This window comes from Oncorhynchus keta, chromosome 14 (assembly GCF_023373465.1).
Source record: "Oncorhynchus keta strain PuntledgeMale-10-30-2019 chromosome 14, Oket_V2, whole genome shotgun sequence".
Taxonomy (NCBI): Eukaryota; Metazoa; Chordata; class Actinopteri; order Salmoniformes; family Salmonidae; genus Oncorhynchus; species Oncorhynchus keta.
Genome location: NC_068434.1, coordinates 55,293,908 through 55,315,818, shown reverse-complemented (window position 1 = coordinate 55,315,818; position 21,911 = coordinate 55,293,908). Strand labels below are relative to the sequence as shown.

General features: G+C 41.3%; 1 protein-coding gene across 4 annotated transcripts in view; it reads left to right on the top strand.

The window, feature by feature from the left end:
• The window catches only part of prmt3 (protein arginine methyltransferase 3), a 100,968-nt gene that overhangs the window by 5,001 nt on the left and 74,056 nt on the right, over positions 1–21,911 (top strand). For all 4 annotated transcript variants that reach the window (XM_035786481.2, XM_035786482.2, XM_035786484.2 and 1 more), the window contains exons 8-10: positions 1,568–1,633; positions 4,444–4,565; positions 17,648–17,747. In XM_035786481.2, the coding sequence (XP_035642374.1) occupies positions 1,568–1,633; positions 4,444–4,565; positions 17,648–17,747 (288 nt within the window). The remainder of the gene's footprint in view (positions 1–1,567; positions 1,634–4,443; positions 4,566–17,647; positions 17,748–21,911) is intronic.

The window sequence follows — 21,911 nt, the reverse complement described above, 5'->3', positions numbered from 1 at the left end:
TCAGTGCGGTTTATCCTAAAGGCTCGATGTAGCATTAAATGAAAATGATTGACTCTTTGCAAACTATGATGTTGATAACATTAAGTTTTTCTCACTGACAAGTCAGCAATAAGGAGTGAGCTCTCATGCAAAACATCAGCATTACTATAACATGGTGGGGATTTGAGTTGTGGTAATTGTATTTCACACTTCTTAAGCATTATAAGTTGTGTGTGTGTGGAAGGAGAGGTGTGGGTGGGAATGCTAGGTGGTCAACCCTCTCTTCCTCTCTCACTTACCGCAGTGCTTCGACATGTTCCGTTCCCTCTCTCTGATTGGTGCTTAGTACTGTTAATGTTTGCGTCATATATGTATATACGTCAGACTAAACTCCATCAAAAACCATTCCTCGGAGGAAAGAGAAACCACGTTTGCGGTAGAAGATCGTCAACTCTTTTATGGGCTGCCATAAAGTGGATCACTGTTGGTCACGGTGTGTGTGAGAGTGTGCTTAAGACAGGGCGAGAGAGAAAGTGAGTCTCACCATTTAACCCTCCCACTTCCTTCCCTGCCCCATCACTTCAGTTCAGTCTGTTTCTCCGGGCAAGTTATCAAAGATAAATCTTGAAGAATCAATTCTCTATTACTAGAAGCTCTGGTTTTCAATCATCCTTGCTCCAAGGATCCTTCGCTACTCCTCATGTCAGACTAATATAATGAATATGAGGTCAGGTTTCATGTCAGATCAATCAATCAAATGTATTTATAATGCCCTTTTTTTACGTCAGCCGATGTCACAAAGTGTACAGAAACCCAGCCTAAAACCCAAAATAGCAAGCAATGCAGATGTAGAAGCAGTCTTTGGAACAGATTGGATTTAATCTTCTAATTGATTTGTAATTTATTTCAACACCATGGAGTGGGGGTGGTTTCCTTGACACTATTAAACCTAGTCCTGGACTAAAAGCAAGCTCAATGGAGAATCTCTGTTTCTGGGAAACTGCTCCTATTGGGATTTATCTGTAATTTGGCAAAATATTTAATGGTTTGTTCTGTTTCTGTCAACACACCAACAGCATGCGAAGGCTTCATCCGAAAGGAGTGCGGATAAGTTGTGCGTTTTAAATGTGTGTTTCATGGGTACGTAAAAGGCCTCCCATTGAAAAGCGTAAGGATTTGATTGGCAGGTTAATTAGCCCGTACTGACCAACTAGATTCCACATGGAATGGTTGAAACGATGCCAGTCCTTTCTATTTCAATGTTCGATTGAGTCTACTTTTCTTTAGATTTCTCAGCCTAGCATGCATTGTACTCATTTTCCGTGGAGTCAAATCCCCAGTCAGCTCTGATTCCACGAGATGACACCACATACAAGCACAAACATGTAATCTCCCCTCTTCACGGGAACTCTCCATCTCATAGACATACAATCGTCCATCCCGCCCTGCTGTGACACACACACCTTGGTCTCGGGTGACTGGATAATTTGTTACAGTTTGTTATGTTGTTTCTGAAGACATGCTCTATGATTGTCTTCTCTGCCCATGGTAATGGATGACCTGAATGTCCTTTGTTCCTTCCTTTCAGGATAAAGTGCGCACAGAAAGCTACAGGGACTTCATGTACCTCAACCCGGAAGTGTTCAAGGACAAGGTGAGCAAAGAACTTGGCAGTGCAGGTTTTAAAATATAAATTGCTATAGCGGTGACGGCACCTCCTTTAAAACGCTGCGACTTCATTACGCACTGTAGCGCCTCTTGGCCGGGGACTGTGGAGTGCTGATAACGAGCGCACACCAACCCCCTTATTGCAACCCTTCCTCCCCAACCCTGCACTGTCATTGGAAGCAGGCAGTGTCCATCTCCAAGGCCATTCCTTATGTGTTGCCACCGGGTATGCCCCGAGGGAGGGGGTAGAGGATAGGCGGGGGTGAGGGGAGCAATTTTTCAGTCAAAGGGGTTGGGGATGGGAGAGAATGGGTAGGAAACGGGACGGTTGCTGGAAGAAGAAACGCAGGGTTTGGTCTGGGTATTGTTATCCCTGTCATCGGGGTGGCGGTGGATAAGGGTTATGTTGACCTGCCGCAACCCCTGTCAGTGTGATAAACACTCTGGCTCCTCTCCTGCACCTCGCCCCCAGTATGGTCCTTCAGCGTACCAGAAATAATTATCTCTTGAAAATATATTTTTAAAGGTATTTTCAGATTTTCCTTGTACAGATTGTGAAAGAGAACGACAGTGGGAAAAGATAGAGATTGTATCAAAGGGCTGTAGGCTGGATTCAAACCCATGTCACTAGACCAGCCAGGCCACAGGATAGGAGTATATCAGAGGGAGAAATGTTTGTGAGGGAAGTTGAAAATGGATTGTAATTACAAGGGCTATGTGTTTGCTGTTTTGTGTGTAGCTCAATCCTTTTCCCGTAGCTCCTTCTCAGATGTCAATAGGTAGGTCAAAACTCCATCCTACCAAAACAGTCTAAAATTTCAGGCGGCCTTTTCAAAAAGCTCACACTAAAAAGGCATTATCATAATTTTCACAGGATTATTCCAACCTCCTTGTGTGGAAGTATATATGAAACACAGGAAACACATTCACTGGCCATTTAAAAAAACACTCCTGGCCACTCTTGAACATCTTTTAACTAGATAGCAAGTATATCGAAATTATAATAGACCTACAGTGTATGTCTTTCAAATACCAGCCCTTTTTCTTTTGACGAACAAATCGTCCGCTGAATTTAATTCCTGATGTGGCCCTCGGGACTAAATTATTGGCCAGCCCCTGGTCTACACCCCTGTTAGAACATTTCTATCTACCCTTCTTAAAACCTGATGACGGGGTAGGGTTCCCTTTTGGGAACGACCCCTCCCACGTTCAGCTGGAACGGTGGCGCATGGAATGCAAAAATATTCTTAGAAATATTTAACCTCCACACATTAACAAGTCCAATAGCTCAAATGAAAGATAAACACCTTGTTCATCCAGCCAGCAAGTCAGATTTCTAAAATGTTTTACGGCGAAAACATAGCACATATTTATGTCAAACCACCACCAAAGACACAACTCATTTGAATAGCTAAGTTGAACAAAATATGCAATCAACAAACACAGGATTCAAAGAAAAATAATTCACTAACCTTTTGAAAATCTTCATCAGATGACAGTAATAGGACATGTTACACAGTACATTTATGTTTTTTTCAATAATATGCTATTTATATCCATAAATCTCTGTTTACAATAACGCAATGTTCAAAAAATGCTACTCAAATGTCCAGAGAAATGATGATAGCTTCGGCAGATAACGTCAGATAACAAGCAATACACCTCATAAACTTTGACTAAATATACATGTTCTACATATAGATAGAAATATACACTTCTGCTTAATGCAACCGCTGTGTTACATTTATTTTTAACATTACAGAATTCGTTCACTAGACTATAATATGAGATGGCGCTCACACATTAGCATTATGTCTCCTCTATGTTGGACTCCACAGAAACACAAAAATAACCACAAATATTCCCTTGCCTTTGATGTTCTTCGATCATAAGCTGTGGAAGTAGTCATACTTACCAAAAACTGCGTTTGGTTTTCAAGTCTGTGTCTTTGGGCTATCAAACACGACAAATTCCGTCTGAAATGCAGCCAAAATTCTTGTGGATGCGCATCACAACTTCAAAATGACTTATTATATGTCGACGAAACTGGTCAAACTAAGTGCAGAATCAAGCTTTAGAATGATCTGAACATGGAAAACAATCCTTAGCTCGAACAGACAAACAGACGTCGTTTGGTCAACCCTGGAAGAAAGAGAGCTCTGGACCCGACGCGCGCAATCAAAGTGCATGTATTTTCGCGTGACCTGAAGGTTTCAGCCCGCCAAAAGTGGAGGGAGCGTGCGATTCTCACAATGACAGGCCCCACTGAAAGCAGACATCGCGCTGAATAGATAGAAACTGTTCCCAGATCTGTATGCTTCTACACCTGCATTGCTTGCTGTTTGGGGTTTTAGGCTGGGTTTCTGTACAGCACTTTGAGATATCAGCTGATGTACGAAGGGCTATATAAATAAATTTGATTTGATATGCTGGTTGGGAAGGGTGGGGGCGATGATGTCAAAGTTGGCCCAACTTTCATGATGACAAGAGAGAGTTTGGGAGAATGGCTGAGTTCTGCTTTACATACAGACATAATTAGAACGGTTTTAGAAGCTTTAGAGTGTTTTCTATTCAATTATAATTATTATATGCATATATGAGCAATTTTGGACAGATTTTTTTTCTGTTTTCTATGGGCACGCAATTCCTCCAAAGGGGGCAGTAGTCAGCCCTATCTTTAACAGGTTTTAACACGCTAATCAGCCTTACTAGTTATAAGGAAGGGGAAGTTTCCCCTTCTACCTCCTATACTGCACTTCTACTTCCTATACTGCACTTCTACCTCCTATACTGCAGGTGGTGCTAGATGTGGGCTGTGGGACGGGCATCCTTTCTATGTTCGCCGCCAGAGCGGGAGCCAAGATGGTCATTGGGGTGGACCAATCAGAAATCATCTACCAGGCCATGGACATTGTCAGGTGAGCCGCCATTGTTATCCCAGGGAATCCTGGGAAATGGAGTGTGTTTTTAGACAAGTCAGTTGTGTTGTACTGCCCTGTTTCAAATGCCCCCCTGTTTCGTGCCAACTGGACATGAATATTATGTGATATACAAACACTCACCTGTAACACACCCCATTGACAAGAGGGTGTCTATGAGCTCAGATAAGGCTTTATAGGGATGGTGTGTCAGTGTCCATACGTCTACTGCATATAACTTATAACCCCCGTATAACCCCCAGGGACCAGAAGCCAGTGGCTGTGTCTGAATACCCATACTTGGGTTCTAAATATTACGCATTATGGGTATGCGAAAATGAAATGTTTTATAGTACACTATTAAAAATAAAGGTTCAGGTTGTAACCAAATAAAGTTCTTAAGAGCAATGCCATAGGGTAACCATTCTAGGTTATTTGAATAACCTTAAATGGGATGGTTCATTGAAGAACTAAACACTCCAATACCTTATTTTCAGCAAATAAGGTGTTGATCCTCATTTGTTTATTTCCCAAGGTGCCTTTCGAGTAAATTTTAATTACCAGTACCACCCTTGACTGTGTTTGCTAGTGACAGAGACATGATTGTTATATTCATTCATTTTCAGCACTGTGGCCTTCACCAAGTAAAATCCTATGTGAATATGTTATCGTTAAAATGTAATTATTTAACACAATACACTACATAGTTTGTAAGGCCTTGTTTTGAGGGCCTAGTTTTACCCTAAAACTCATGGTTTACAGATCACATCAGGCCTGCAAGTCACATAATGCTGGCTTGTAAAGTTGTGTAATTCCTATTGAAATCCAGCCAGACGAGGGATATCCAACATTTGGAATTTTTATTCACTTACAACCTGCATTCAGAATGACTGCCAGGGTTGGGAAGACTAAAGTATGACACTACCTAAATCATCTAAACTGGAACAAACATTTCAGTATCAGGTGCAGTAAGTCCAAGTAACAGATTGGATTAGTTTAGAATTAAAAAAAATATATATTTGGGAAGCAGAAGATGAATCAATCAAAACATGGATATTGAAACACACAATAAAAAAAATCTACCCGTAGTAGAGCATGCTGGGAAATATGATAATGATGGCTGTGGTTTTGGTTAAACTCTGGTTAGTAACACCATCACTGGGGTTCTTTTACACCACTTAGTGTTAACTTAACTCCTGAATCAACACTAGAAATGTTACACTGAAAAATTAACTAATTAACGCTGGCCAATTGGCTGTGTGCTATGAAAGTGACATTTTCTTGATTTTCTTGTACCACTGAGCTCTAGCGACTCTTTGTGGTGGGCCGGGCGCCTGCAGGCTTGACTTCGGTCAGCAGCTGGACGGTGTTTCCTCTGACACATTGGTGTGGCTGACTTTCGGGTTAAGTGAGCAGTGTGTCAAGAAGTAGTGCGGCTTGACAGGGTCGTGTTTCGGAGGACATGTGGCTCCTGACCTTCGCTTCTTCCAAGTCCGTAGGGAAGTTACAGCGATGGGACAAGACTAACTACCAATTGGAAGTCACGAGAAAGGGCTAAAAGTACTAAAACATATACACTACCGTTCAAAAGTTTGGGGTCACATAGTAATGTCCTTGTTTTTGAAAGAAAAGCTACTTTTTTTGTCCATTTAAAAAATAAATAAAAAAATCGAATTGATCAGAAATACAGTGTTAATTTGAAATTACATTGTTAATGTTGTAAAGGACTATTGTAGTTGGAAACGGCAGAGTTTTAATGGAATATCTACATAGGCGTACAGAGGCCCACAATCAGCATCTATCACTCCTGTGTTCCAATGGCATGTTGTGTTAGCTAATCCGAGTTTATAATTTTAAAAGGCTAATTGATCATTAGAAAGCCCTTTTGCAATTATGTTAGCACAGCTGAAAACTCTGGTCCTGAATTAAAGAAGCAATAAAACTGGCCTTTAGACTAGTTGAGTATCCGGAGCATCAGCATTTGTCGGTTCGATTACAGGCTCAAAATGGCCAGAAACAAAGACCCTTCTTCTGAAACTCGTCAGTCTATTGTTGCTCTGAGAAATGAAGGCTGTTCCATGTGAGAAATTGGCAAGAAACTGAAGAGCTCATACAATGCTGTGTACTACTCCCTTCACAGTACAGCGCAAACTGGCCCAAACCAGAATAGAAAGAGGAGTGGGAGGCCCCGTTGCACAACTGGGCAAGAGGACAAGTACATTAGTGTTTAGTTTGAGAAATAGACGCCTCACAAGTCCTCAACTGACAGCTTCATTAAATAGTACCCGCAAAACACCAGTCTCATCGTCAGCAGTGACGAAGCGACTCAGGGATGCTGGCCTTGTAGGCAGAGTTGCAAAGAAAAAGCCATATCTCAGACAGGCCCCAAAAAAAAGAAAAGATTAAGATGGGCAAAAGAACACACATTGGACAGAGGAAGACTGAAAAAAGTGTAATGGACAGACGAATCAAAGTTTGAGGTGTTCGGATCACATAGAAGAACGTTCGTGAGAGGCAGAAAAAATTTGAAGATGCTGGAGGAGTGCTTGATGCCATCTGTCAAGCATTGTGGAGGTAATGTGATTGTCAGGGGGTGCTTTGGTGGTGGTGAAGTGGGAGATTTGTACAGGGTAAAAGGGATCTTGAAGAAGGAAGACTATCACTCCATTTTGCAACGCCATACCATGTGGACGGCGCTCAATTTCCTCCTACCACAGGACAATGACCCAAAGCACAGCTCCAAACTATACAATAACTTTTTAGGGAAGAAGCAGTCAGCTGCTATTCTGTCTATAATAGAGTGGCCAGCACAGTCACCGGATCTCAACCCTATTGAGCTGTTGTGGGAGCAGCTTGACCGTAAGAAGTGCCCATCAAGCCAATCCAACTTGTAGGTGGTGCTTCAGGAAGCATGGGGTGAAATCTCTTCAGATTACCTCAACAAATTGACAACTAGAATGCCAAAGGTCTGCAAGGCTGTAATTGCTGCAAATGGAGGATTCTTTGATGAAAAAGTTTGAAGGACACAATTATTATTTCAATTTAAAATAATTTATAACCTTGTCAACGTCTTGACTATATTTCCTATTTAAATTTGCAACTCATTTCATGTATGTTTTCATGGAAAACAAGGACGTTTATTTGTTTGACCCCAAACCTTTGAATGGTAGTGTACAAATAGCTTTGTTATTGTTATTTTGTGTTACTTTTTATTTAAAAAAATGATTTAGTTTATTTAGTAAATATTTTCTTAACCAACAATGCAGTTCAAGAAATAAAGTTAAGGGCTTGTAAGTAAGCATTTTACGGTAAATTCTGCACCACAATTTGATATGTTGCTTTTCTAACAAGGGATGGACATCTATTTCTGGAGCATCTACAGGACTGCCAGCCAGACTTAGAATCAATCAGCCTTGCCTTAGCCCAAGCTAAATTTCTCTCCTGAACTTTATCTGATAGTTCATGTGTGAACCAGGGATTAGCTCTATCCTTTATCCTTAGTTTCTTGAACTAACATGTCAATCGATTTGAGCAAAGAATTCAATATGGAATTCAAACAATTCCATATCAGACAAAAGTTGTTGCTCATTGAAATTCCTATAATTTCTCATTGTAATAATGCGAGGGGGGGGGGGGGATTTATGTAGCTTTGCATCTCTTATGCAGTCAAGGGGGGGTTCAAATGTCACTTAACTCATTAGCAAAAATTCCAGAGGCTGTATATTTGAGGGGCATTTGGTCAAAATAATATTTAAATGAGTAGATTTTTCAGGGTGTTTAAAGTTGGTGTAGTTTGGTTCAGTTATCAGCTGAGTTAGTGCAGATCTTTTTCAGCCTGAGCAAAATCTATCAGTAACTAACATCAACCAATCCAAATTAAGATCATCCCAAATGTCTAATTCAGATTAAGCATAGTTAGATCGTAGGGTCAGAGAATTGGCTAAAAGCACATGTTGAGGCAGAGGGAGGGTGATAAAATTCCCACTCGCGCAAGTTTAGGATGAAACTAGACATTAAAATTGATAAAGGACAGAGAGTGTGAGAGATGAATTAACATTTAAGTTGTCCTTTGTAAATATGGTGACACCTCCACTTCTAAAAACATAACTAGCCAGAAACACATCAGTATCCAGCACAGTCTTATTTAGCCAAGTTTCAGACATGACCAAAATGTCAATGTTGGTTTAATTAATGATCTGCCACTTTTTAAAATGTTTGCCTAAAATGACATACCCAAATCTAACTGCCTGTAGTTTAGGACCTGAAGCAAGGATATGAATATTCTTGATACCATTTGAATGGAAACACTTTGACGTTTGTGGAAATGTGAAATGAATGTAGGAGACTATAACACATTAGATCTGGAAATAGATCATACAAAGAAAGATAACATGATGATGATTATTATTTTTTTTAAACAAACGCATCTTTGAAATGCAAGAGAAAGGCCATAATGTATTATTCCAGCCCAGGCACAATTTAGATTTTGGCCACTAGATGGCATCAGTGTATGTGCAAAGTTTTAGACTGATCCAATAGTGTGTAAATAGTATTTTTGTTTTCTCTGGTTTCTTTCCTATATATCAGTATATTGTGCAAGGTTTTAATTTGTTTGCTAAGAGTAGCCACTTCTTCCCTTATGTCCTCCGTGAGTAAATATTGTTGCATCAGAATTCCAGTCGGTCCACATTGTTTCCCATAAGAGAGCATAGTAAATACAGCTCCTGAAGTGCATTTAAATGCTCGCTATTTCCCCTGAACGGGGAAGCCTCCATGGGAAGAGACAAAGGAACTAAGTCCCTGTCGCAGAGAGAGAGCTTTCAGGCAGATAAGTAAAAAAAAAAAAAAAACATTAACTGATGCATTTATCTGGACCTATACAGGCCATCGAGAAATACACCCGATAGATACTAATTTTAATAAATAGATTCTAGCCTGTTAAACGTAACTTTCTGTGACAAACAATTCACTCGCAAACAAACTCGTGCACTCGCTGTCCTTACTGCAGTCCAAGTCAGCACATCTATCTGCCAACCTGCCAGACAAATACTGAGCTATATTGTATGCTACTTTTTTGTGTGGAAATTATTTTATACTAATACAATTGCTCAGAGGGAGGCATTTTGTTTAACAAGTAGTACAACAGGGTCAAAGTTATTGGCACCGCAGTTGTCCACTTGCAAGGATAATGACACTAAGCCTTTTTCTAAAATGTTCTATGAGATTGGAGAACACATTGGGAGGGATCTTAGATAATTTCTCTTTCCTTTGTCTGCTCTTATGGACTGCCCACTTCAATTCAAACCACAGGTTTTCAATGGGGTTTAAGTCTTGAGATTGAGATGGCCATTGCAATTTTTTTTTATTTTTATGGCCAATTAACCATTTCTTTGTATATTTTGATTAGTGCTTGGTGTCAGTGTTTCTGCTACAGTCATTTAGCTGTGGCGCTGCCACGCCCCCCAAAAAAATGTTTTGCTGGGGCGCACTTTGAAGATGCTAGAACAGTCCACACATACTTTTCCTCTGCAAACAAAACAATTAATGGAAAAAATAGAAAAATCAGTTATCTCATAGTACAATAGTTTATCTATTTAACGAATGGTGACGAAGTGACTAAGTGGTACAGGCGTCTTCCCCTAACAGGTCGGCCTACGTTATATTCACTTTGTTTATGCAAGATTTCTGGGACATACTATTCTGTGGGACGCTAACTAGTTAAATGATTGGCAGCACCATGCTTCAGACTATTTATAGCTGCTATGCTGCATAAGTTGGGCTACAGGTGATGATGCTTATTGCTAATAGCATATCTGATAATATGGACCATGCATAGGCTATATGCATGGTCCAATATGTTAAAGTAACGCAAAAAAATTATTTTACCAATATGTTATTTGGCTCATTTCTGGATGTAGAAATTATATTTTAGATGGTGTCAGGATAATAAAAAACATTTTGGAGTAGAATGTCCTTTTAAACAAGTCACAAGAACTGAGCTTCTCTGTCCTTCTACATATAAATTATCCGGTGGGCACCTCGGATCCACAAAACAAGAGTACCATTAAGCTTTCTATCACAGCAAATTTGGTTCTGATGTTGTACTCGCATGCTTGCAGTGATTTATTAGGAAACACATTGGAGTCTTTGTTTCAGCAAATACATTTGAAATATATTTTCAGTTGGAAAGTGTTTTGGAAATATATTCCCTCCCTAGTAGTATGTGGACTAGTACACTTCCCTCCCCAGTGTAGTATGGACTTTCTCAGTAGAGGTCTCTGTGACCTCCAGCCACCTTTTTATTTGTTTCAGGTGGTTGAGCTCAATAAAGTAGGTGTCAGACGGCCTGGCCTTAACTCACATCATTTAGTGCACATGCATGACTCTGGTCTTTCCTGCCTCTCGGCTCTTCCACAGCTGCTCCCTAAACTACTGCTAGTGCAACCCATCTTTTAATGAACATTTCCCTCAGACAAAAGCACAAAAAGTTGCTTAATTTGCAGGAGGGATGGGGGCAACATCTTATTATGCGAGGTGTTCACGTTCCGATAATCTGTCACTAAAAAACTCATAGAGCGCTGTGAAGCGCAGAGCCAGAGCTCTGGCGTAATTTATAGCATGTTACTGTACAGCCACTGTGTTCCAATTTAGGCATTTATCAGTGCCCAAATCTGCTATTTTCAACCTGTATACTGGTACGAGTGTAAGGGGCTACTACACTCTCACCTGCTGTGTGTTTTATAACACCTACACCTGTTTTTATAACAGCTCTCCACTAGCACCACCAGTGAACCGGACAGTGCTTCCAAACCAAACTCATTTACCACCCATAGACCAACAAACACTCCTCAATCTGTGTATGCCTGAATGCAGCTTTGAGTTAGGGGCCATTATTGTCTGTTGTTATTACCATTATGCAAGGGAGTGTCGTATAAGCAAAACAATGGGATTGCGGTAGAGGGGACGTTTTAATTTTACAGCCCACTAGCTCGCTGTCGGGTGTGTGTGTGTTGGTATGCAGGCAGTTTCCCACTAGGCCTCCCAGTGTGGCAGGACAAAGTAGTGAAAACATGACATTGTACCCCAGATGCACACCTATACAGACACACACACACACACACACACGTGCAGTTTTTGTCACTACCCCACAGTGGATCTTAATGAAGGCATACAGTGGCTTACGAAAATATTCACCCCCTTGGCATTTTTACGATTTTATTGCCTTACAACCTGGAATTAAAATTATATATTTTTTGGCATTTGTATGATTTGATTTACACAACATGCCTACCACTTTGAAGATACAAAATAGTTTTAATTGGGAAACTAACAAGAAATAAGACCTACAAAAAAGGAACTTGAGCATGCATAACTTCACCCCCCCTCCCCCAAAGTCAATACTTTGTAGAGACACCTTTTGCAGCAATTACAGCTGCAAGTCTCCTGGGGTATGTCACTTTAAGCTTGGCACATCTAGCCACTGGGATTTTTGCCCATTCTTAAAGGCAAAACTTCTCCAGTTCTGTCAAGTTGGATGGGTTCCGCTGGTGTACAGCAATCATACCACAGATTCTCAATTGGATTGAGGTCTGGGCTTTGACTAGGGCATTCCAAGACATTTAAATGTTTCCCCTTAAACCACCAAAGTGTTGCTTTAGCAGTGTGCTTTGGGTCATTGTCCTGCTGGAAGGTGAACCTCCGTCCCAGTCTCAAATCTCTGGAAGACTGAAACAGGTTTCCCTCAATAATTTCCCTGTATTTAGCTCCAGCCATCATTCCTTCAATTCTGACCAGTTTCCCAGTCCCTGTCGATGGAAAAACATCCCCACAGCATGATGCTGCCACCACCATGCTTCACTGGGGGGATAATGTTCTCGGAGAGATGAGAGGTGTTGGGTTTGCGCCAGACATAGCGTTTTCCTTGATGGCTAAAAAGCTCAATTTTAGTCTCATATGACCAGAGTACCGTCTTCCATATGTTTGGGGAGTCTCCCACGTGCCTTTTGGTGAAGACCAAACGTGTTTCCTTATTTTTTTCTTTAAGCAAGGACTCTTTTTGGCCACTAAAAAAAGCCCAGCTCTGTGGAGTGTACTGCTTAAATGTGTCCTATGGACAGATACTCCAATCTCCGCTGTGGAGCTTTGCAGCTGCTTCAGAGTTATCTTTGGTCTCTTTGTTGCCTCTCTGATTAATGCCCTCCTTGCCTGGTCCGTGAGTTTTGGTGGGCGGCCCCCTCTTGGCAGGTTTTTTGTGGTGCCATATTCTTTCCATTTTTTAAATAATGGAGCTCCGTGGGATGTTGAAAGTTTAGGATATTTTTTTATAACCCTACCCTGATCTGTACTTCTCCACAACTTTGTCCCTGACCTGTTTGGAGAGCCCCTTGGTCTTCATGGTGCCGCTTGCTTGGTGGTGCCCCTTGCTTAGTGGTGTTGCAGACTCTGGGGCCTTTCAGAACAGGTGTGTGTATATATACTGAGATTATGTGACACTTAGATTGCACACGGGTGGACTTTTTTTAAACAAATTATGTGACTTCTGAAGGTAATTGGTTGCACCAGATCTTATTTAGGGGCTTTATAGCAAAGAGGGTGAATACAGATGCACGCACCACTTTTCCGTTTTTTTATTTTTCAAATTTTTTCACTTCAACAGTTTGGACATTACATGTAATCCAAATAAAAATCTATTTAAATTACAGGTTGTAATGCAACAAAATAGGAAAAACGCCAAGGGGAATGAATACTTTTGCAAGGCACTGTATGTAATTAAAATTAGAGCCCAACCGATTAGGGCTGTTACGGTCTTGGAATTTGAGGTTACGGTAATTGGCCAGGCCAATGTAGGTGGTCACCGACATAACTGTTCAGGGGGGTCAAAAAAAGGGGAGGTCACAATTCTGTTTGTACACTTGTTTACATTTTTTCCCCCATTTTTTTTGTTTCACCTTTATTAAACCAGGTAGGCTAGTTGAGAACAAGTTCTCATTTACAACTGTGACCTGGCCAAGATAAAGCATAGCAGTGTGAACAGACAACAACACAGAGTTACACATGGAGTAAACAATAAACAAGTCAATAACACAGTAGGAAAAAAGTCTATATACATTGTGTGCAAAAGGCATGAGGAGGTAGGCGAATAATTACAATTTAGCATATTAACACTGGAGCGATAAATGATCAGATGAACATATGCAAGTAGAGATACTGGTGTGCAAAAGAGCAGAAAAGTAAATAAATAAAAACGGTATGGGGCTGAGGTAGGTAAATTGGGTGGGCTATTTACAGCTGGACTATTTACAGCTGCAGCGATCGGTTAGCTGCTCAGATAGCAGATGCTTAAAGTTGAGGGAAATAAGTCTCCAACTTCAGCAATTTTTGCAATTTGTTCTGGTCACAGGCAGCAGAGAACTGGAACGAAAGGCGGCCAAATGAGGTGTTGGCTTTAGGGATGATCAGTGAGATACACCTGCTGGAGCGCATGCTACAGGTGGGTGTTGCCATCGTGAACTGAGATAATGCGGAGCTTTACCTAGCATGGACTTGTAGATGACCTGAAGCCTGGCGACGAATATGTAGCGAGGGCCAGCCAACTAGCGCATACAGGTCGCAGTGGTGGGTGGTATAAGGTGCTTTAGTAACAAAACGGATGGCACTGTGATAAACTGCATCTAGTTTGCTGAGTAGAGTATTGGAAGCTATTTTCTAGATGACATCGAGGATCGGTAGGATAGTTAGTTTTACTAGGGTAAGTTTGGCGGCGTGAGTGAAAGAGGCTTTGCTGCGAAATAGAAAGCCGACTAGATTTGATTTTGGATTGGAGATGTTTGATATGAGTCTGGAAGGAGAGTTTACAGTCTAGCCAGACACCTAGGTACTTATAGATGTCCACATTCTAGGTCGGAACCATCCAGGGTGGTGATGCTAGTCGGGCGTGCGGGTGCAGGCAGCAAACGGTTGAAAAGCATGCATTTGGTTTTACTAGCATTTAAAGCAGTTTGAGGCCACGGAAGGAGTGTTGTATGGCATTGAAGCTCGTTTGGAGGTTAGATCGCACAGTGTCCAAGGAAGGGCCAGAAGTGTACAGAATGGTGTCGTCATCCGAAAAACCGAGGCTACTGAGTCTGCCGATAAGAATATGGTGATTGACAGAGTCGAAAGCCTTGGCCAGGTCGATGAAGACTGCTGCACAGTACTGTCTTTTATCGATGGCGGTCATGATATCGTTTAGTACCTTGAGCGTGGCTGAGGTGCACCCGGGACTTGCTCGGAAACCGGATTGCACAGCGGAGAAGGTACGGTGGGATTCGAGATGGTCAGTGATCTGTTTGTTGTCTTGGCTTTCGAAGACCTTAGATAGGCAGGGCAGGATGGATATAGGTCTGTAACAGTTTGGGTCCAGGGTGTCTCCCCCTTTGAAGACATACGTCTTAATAAAAACCTACTTGAAACAAACCATTATTATCGTAGCATTACATTATTGTTATTATTCCTCAACAAATTAAGAAATGGCAGGTTGGAGAGGATCTGTTGCGTTTTTGTGTTGACACAACGTTAATGGAGTCAAAATAAAGATATGCAGAAAAGCCAACAGGTTGGCATATATGTTTTATTTATTACTGATCCTATTTCGACGCACAAACCATTCAAATTAAGTTTAATTCTACTTTTCCCGAAATATTTGCATAACGTGCTGCTGAGGTCATTCGATATCAGTGGCATTAACACATTTTCTTCAGAGAGAGGACATCTTAATGAAATAATGTAGCCTAAGCTACTAAAAATAGGCATTTGATTCTTATTAAACAGATGGAGTCCAGACAGGCTACTTTAGGAAACTTTCTGAATGGACATGTAGGCCTATAGAGAGAATCAGCAATCTCACACACGCAAACCGCTGTAAAAGCACCCCTTAATCAAAGCCACCAGCATGTGTCAGACACACAAACTATTTTTCCTTAAAATGTATTTAAAAACCTTGGCCTACCTTAGGTTTTCAAGAAAGTAGGCTTTACGATAATGAGTTGACAATGAAAGTATGAAGTATTATTATTTGTGCATTCAGAAATTATTCAGACCATTTCCCTTTTTCCACATTTTGTTACTTTACAGCCTTATTCTGAAATTGATGAGGAAAAATAATTTAATCAATCTACACACAATACCCCATAATGACAAAGCGAAAACAGTCTTTAAGACATTTTATCAAATGTTAAAAATAAATAAATAATGGAAATACCTTGTTTACATAAGTTCATACCCTTTGCTATGATACTCGAAATTGAGCTTAGGTGTATCCTGTTAACAATCCTGTGTGTATGTGTGTATGTGTGTATGTATGTATATATGTATGTATGTATGTGTGTGTGTGTGTGTGTGTGTGTGTGTGTGTGTGTGTGTGTGTGTGTCCAGCCGGTCTGACGATAGCTCCATTCGTTTCTAACAAGGAACAGAAAGTCCTTGTTCTATTTCAGAACTAAAACTACACACATTATATTCAGTGTTGTGATTATAATAAGATTCATACAGTGACAGATTAGTATTCTGTTTAGTTGTAGTTCTACGTTAAATGTATACATAATTTAGTCATTATTCATGAAAGTCCCATAACAGTTAATAAAATGTTAAAATACCTTAATACTCAGTGGCCTGTCTGTAGGAGCGAACCATTTTTGTTAACAGAGTGGTGTACCTAATAAACTGACCAACATTAGATTTTCTTTGCTGCAGGATATTGGGTGGAATCAACTACGTTTTATTTACAAGGAGCACGTGTGCACCTAATTTGAAAAATGTAGGCGCACCCAAAGACATTTAGAAGCACAATTAAAAATATGAGGTAATAAAGCTAGAATCATTGGGCTCACTGTAGTGCCCTGTACCCCCGGGGGAGTTGTGGCATAATCCTGCTACTCCGATACAGATGGATTTAAGGTGATGAGACGTGTGTATTTAACCCACGGGGGGATTAACACCACAAGCAACCAGAAGAATGGCACTCTATGTCCGTCTTTCTCTAACATGGACATACACACACACTCTCACTCTCTTTCTTTTAGTCATATCTCTTTCTACCTCTCAACGCCCCCCTCCCCCCTCCCAGTGTCCTGACATTGTCCTCTAAATTACCCCAATAATGAGATTACAGTGTATCCTTCTCCAGAAGGGAGGTAGAGAGGGGGGGATAGAGAGAATGTTAGAGTGATTCTGGGAGGATGTGATAGCGAGCGAGAGAGGGAGCGGAAGATAAGGATCAGCGCTGCATAAATGCACTCTTGGGCCGTGAGTAATTGTTCTGTCCCCAGTAACATTAGCTGTCATGATAATGGAATATGCACAGAGATTGATACCCTGGGTTGCCGGTCAGAAAAAGGAAGGATCATTTAAACAGGGTGCACTCTCGTAGTCACCACATCAGTATGGACTCGCATGTATTGTGTATACACACACCTCAGCTGTACACACGTGCTCTGGATGCGCACACACACACACACACACACACACCGGTCAGGTTGGGTTTTCGTTAATACACAAACCTCTGTGTGAAAGGGCCATAGGGGAGGAACAATTATGTCCTACTTACCCAAAATAACTTGGCTTTTGACCAATGTTAGAGTAGTAGGTTGGGTATATGTCGGAACAAATTCACTGTTTGTTGTGCCTCAACTACAGGGACTTTTTTCTTTATATACTTGTGAGAGAGAGCCTACTTAATTAATAAAAATAGCTCATCCTTTAAAGTCCTAACCTTAGAATATTACACAAAAGCTGTGTGTTGTTGGGAGACCATAGTACAGCTATTGATTTGTTACCATGATTACAACTATTCTATTCTGGAGTTCTGGAGAGCACTGTGACCGATCCATGGTTTTGGCCTATTTGCTGAAAGCATCACTCCCAACACTTCGTTATTTAACATTTAATTTGTTATTTTTGGATATAAGGTTCTTAATGTACTGTTTTAATTTATCTCTGGCTGTAATTATGGACTATCGCATATTGTCTTGTTTCATTATTGCAATAAAAATGTTTTGAACAGGAAAGATAACACATTTTTTCTTCACCGTCTCGTTTCCTCTCAGGTCGAACCAGCTGCAGGACAGGGTCACTCTGATAAAAGGCAGGATAGAGGAAGTCAAACTGCCCGTTGAGAAGGTGGACATCATCATCTCAGAATGGATGGTCAGTTCACTGTTCATGCTCACCATTTTAGTTTATTTTAATTACAGGTTGTGGTTTAAAAAAAAGTGATGGACATTGCAAAGATAATGTATCTTTTCGGAAGATTTCCTGAATCTGCTTGAATTGAAATGGAAATGCCGCAAACCCTGACAAATTATATTGTTATTCTAATTGCTCTGAACACTATCTCAACATACAGTATAGAAACCTCCACTACGCTAGTAACAGCAGTGACTATTTTAAACATGGCATGTATAGAATTAGCCCCGGCCAAGTTCCCCTCCTAAATAGTTAACCAGGGTTACTTGGAGTCGCTCTGAGCACTGATGCCCATTCATCAGCAAGGTTCTCGCTGGCGAAACGGATGAAGGGGTTGAAAGTTGAACACTCCGCTGAAGTCATCCTTTATTCATGAGCAGGCCGTATCTGTCCCCACTCACGTCCCGCCCCAGCTTTCCCCGAACCCCCGGGGTCAGACGGAGCATTGCGGTTCGCACGGGCACGTAATCTCACGCCGTTACCAGGGGAAATAGAAATTCACAGCGTGACACGAATCTCTAATGACACCGGATCACAGAACACTAATAAATCTGAGAATCCTCCTGTCACTTCTCATCACCGCAGCGACTGTGGACATTTCTCAAAGAGTGCAGGGCTCAAAACGCTGCCCTAGGATCTGCCTGTGTAAAGTGGAGAAATGACAGGAAATGACAGCCCTTGCAGAGTCGTAAATTCATTGAGTCTGCGTTAGACCTTATTGCCGGTAAGTTGAATTAAGTCTTGAGTCCCGACTGCAAGAGACTGATGAATCCCCGTGTCTTACAGCGGTGTAGACCCAACGAGGTCTGTCTTCAAGTTGTCATCAATGGATTTTAATCAGAATACCAGTCCTTTATAGATGTGATCTGATGCAAGTTTTTACCAACAGAGCGATGGAAATCACTTATTTTAATACCTCAAATTTGTTCGTGCCGTCATGACTTTGATTGATCTACAGGCTATCAATATTACTAACTTAACAATTTATCATAGTAGCCAATCACCAGTGTGTCGCACTGTACATCTGAACACATACCTGGGTGTGAGGCTTTACTTTGATGACCTTGTGTCGTTGCGTTACTCATAGACGAGAGTGATTCTGGCAGAACCTAGGGCTATGCTGATCCCAATGCCAACGTGTCATGCTGTAATACATCACTAAACTGGCCTCTTATGTCCCCCAACTCTGTCCAGCACACACACACACACACACAGACACAGACACAGACACACAGACACACACACAGAGAGAGAAGTCCAACACATACTCACAAGTACATGCACGCACACACACACACACACACACACACACACACACACACACACACACACACACACACACTCGAAGAGCACAGTGGGGGACAGAGGAGAGCAGTGCCAGCCAAGTACCCCAAGCCTCCTAATGCTTCCAACAGGGGACAGGGAATATGGGTCATACCTCTGCCAACCAGCCAAAGGGGTGCTATGGATACACAGGAGGGACATCACTAAAATTAGACACTTCTAGAGAACATGACTGCTTCCTTTCACTCTTGAAGTGATAGGAGAATATTAAAGGCACAGTCTAAATATATTTTATCTCTGAGATAATCACAACATTTGGTCAACAAAGGCAAAGAAAGCCTCCTTTATGTTCAGAGAACATTTGTCATGTGCTACTTCTCATAGTGTGTGATTTGAAAATATTGGCCCTAGGTGAAGCTTACTCAGTAATACACACACTACAAGTTAACTGGGTGATGTAAAGTGATCCATCCAGTAAGGTCTCTCTACCCCGAGGGAGACGTGACAAGTTCCATCAGAAAATGTCTGAACTTTTGGCCGTCTCCCACTTTCAGACTAGACGATAGGGGATCACTCGGGCTGGTGATTAATGGGGGCGGGTTAACTTTTGTGAAACAAGTCGCCTGTCTACCTAGCCCGGGATGTTGTTTGAGAGATGGCCTTTAGCCGTGCCACTGTTGTTTCATAACTCAAAGCATTGATCTGTTTCTCTCTCTGTTCCTCTCTGTCTTCTCTCTCTCTCTGAGGTTGTGTCCCAAATGGCACTCCATTTCATATATAGTGCACTACTTTTGACCAGGGGTCACGGGGCTTTGATCATAAGTAGTTTGCTATGTAGGGCATAAGGTTCCATTTGGGATGAAGCCAGAGATGAGACCTCTGACTGAGGGGAGGCGGGGTTGAATTACTGAGAAGCTAAATAAAGATTGTTACCTAGAGATCAATCAGGTCTGATGGGTCTAGGTGACTGTTTTTCTGATGGGGGGAGGACTCTCATGAGTGAAGTTGGCTTTAGAATCAGTTTTGTGGTCTTGATCCCAGAGAGAAAGTTTTTATATTGAAACCCACATCTAGGTCTCTTCAATGTGAGCGCGAAGCTTATTTCCATTGGTTGCCCTAGGTCACTGGGAAGTGAGTAGCAAATGATGGTGAAAAGTAAATGAAGCAGGGTAAGCTTGACTTGGAAAGAAGGCTTTCAGAAAATGATTTTTTTTCTCCGGGAGGTGGTAGGTAATTGAATTGAGGAAAACACACTTTTCATAACTTATCAAGCAAAAGGAAGACGTGAAGGACTTTGGCTTAATGTTTGTGGTCTGTAGATTTGACAGCATTTTTTAAAAATCCTATGTTATGAGGATTTGTTTTGAGGTGGGCAAATTTTTCCTCGACGTCCACTTTGGAGGGCACCAGAGTTTGTTTGGGGAGAGTTCAACACGTAGGCACACACACACACTAACTGTGTGCGGTAGATCTGTGGAGACAAATTAATGGCAGCCTCCTCTCTAGCCTTATTATCAGTAATAGGAGTCTCACCTGCCCAAGTGGAGGACAGCAGTAATCAGTCATACTGTCGCCCAGTCGGACTGACTGTCACTCACCCACACATGCATAGGCACATACACACATGGTGACACATACACACTCACAGAGACAGACACTTGAAAACACAAACATACGCACATTGACACCCATGCTGAACATTTCAAACATTTCAAATCAAGCTTTATTTATACAGAACATTTCAGACATGGAATGCAACACAATGCGCTTCACAGGAAAAACAAATAAAAAAACTGCAAAAATAAAAAGCTGAAATATTTACTACAGAACAAACATAAGAACAACTAAAAAGCACCCTAAGGAAAAGCAAAGCTAAAAAGGCATTTTAAGATACTTGAAATATGTCCACAAAATAATTTCTCTACCTCCAAGACAACACTTACTGTAGGTGTAATACCATGTGACCGAGCAGGACTAGAAAAGTACTTCTCCCCTCTCTCTTACTCTCTTAACTCTGAACAAAAAAGGAGAGAAAAGGACCACCATCTCCAGCAGGCCGGCCACAGGCCCTGAACCTTTGCCTTTAAGGGCCAGAACGGGTAACTGATAAATTAGGGAAAAGGTATCTTTTAGAGGATAGTACCTGTAATCCAGTACAGAAATTGGAACGGAAGTGCCCATGCATTAAACAGGATCAGAAGAAGAATTAGTCTTAGAAGGAAATATATATACAACAAGCAAAACGATCATGCTGTTTTTATGTGACTGCTATGAAAGTCAACTGTTTGCGTGTGATCAGGGGTGTGTTCACTCCACCGATTCTGTTCAAAAACTTTTCTTAAGCGGAAGCAAACAGAACAAAACAGGGATAAACACAACTGAATGTGTCTAAAAGAAGTTGCAACTGTTGGACTTATGAATACATCCTAGATCAGCTAGATGCAGGCAAGAGTGTACAAGGCAGTATTGAATGTGTCACTGTCTGTCACCTTGATTACTCAAAATTTGCTCGACCTGTGCAACTACGCTGTAAACATTCATAGGCTAGGTTGTAGGAACCTCATGATGGGTACAGAGAAAAGTAGAGTATCATGCAGTAGCCTATCAATGTTACATTGAGCTGGGTGAATTTGATTTGTCTGTTATTTTACCAGGTAAGTTGATTGAGAACACGTTCTCATTTACAGCAACGACTTGGGGAATAGTTACAGGGGAGAGGAGACTGGGGATTATTAGGCAACCGTGATGGCCGAATGGAATATGAATGACAGTCATCCAATATGCTGTAATACAAATAAGGCCATGCTCATGAAACAAATAATCATCCTCCCTAATCATAAA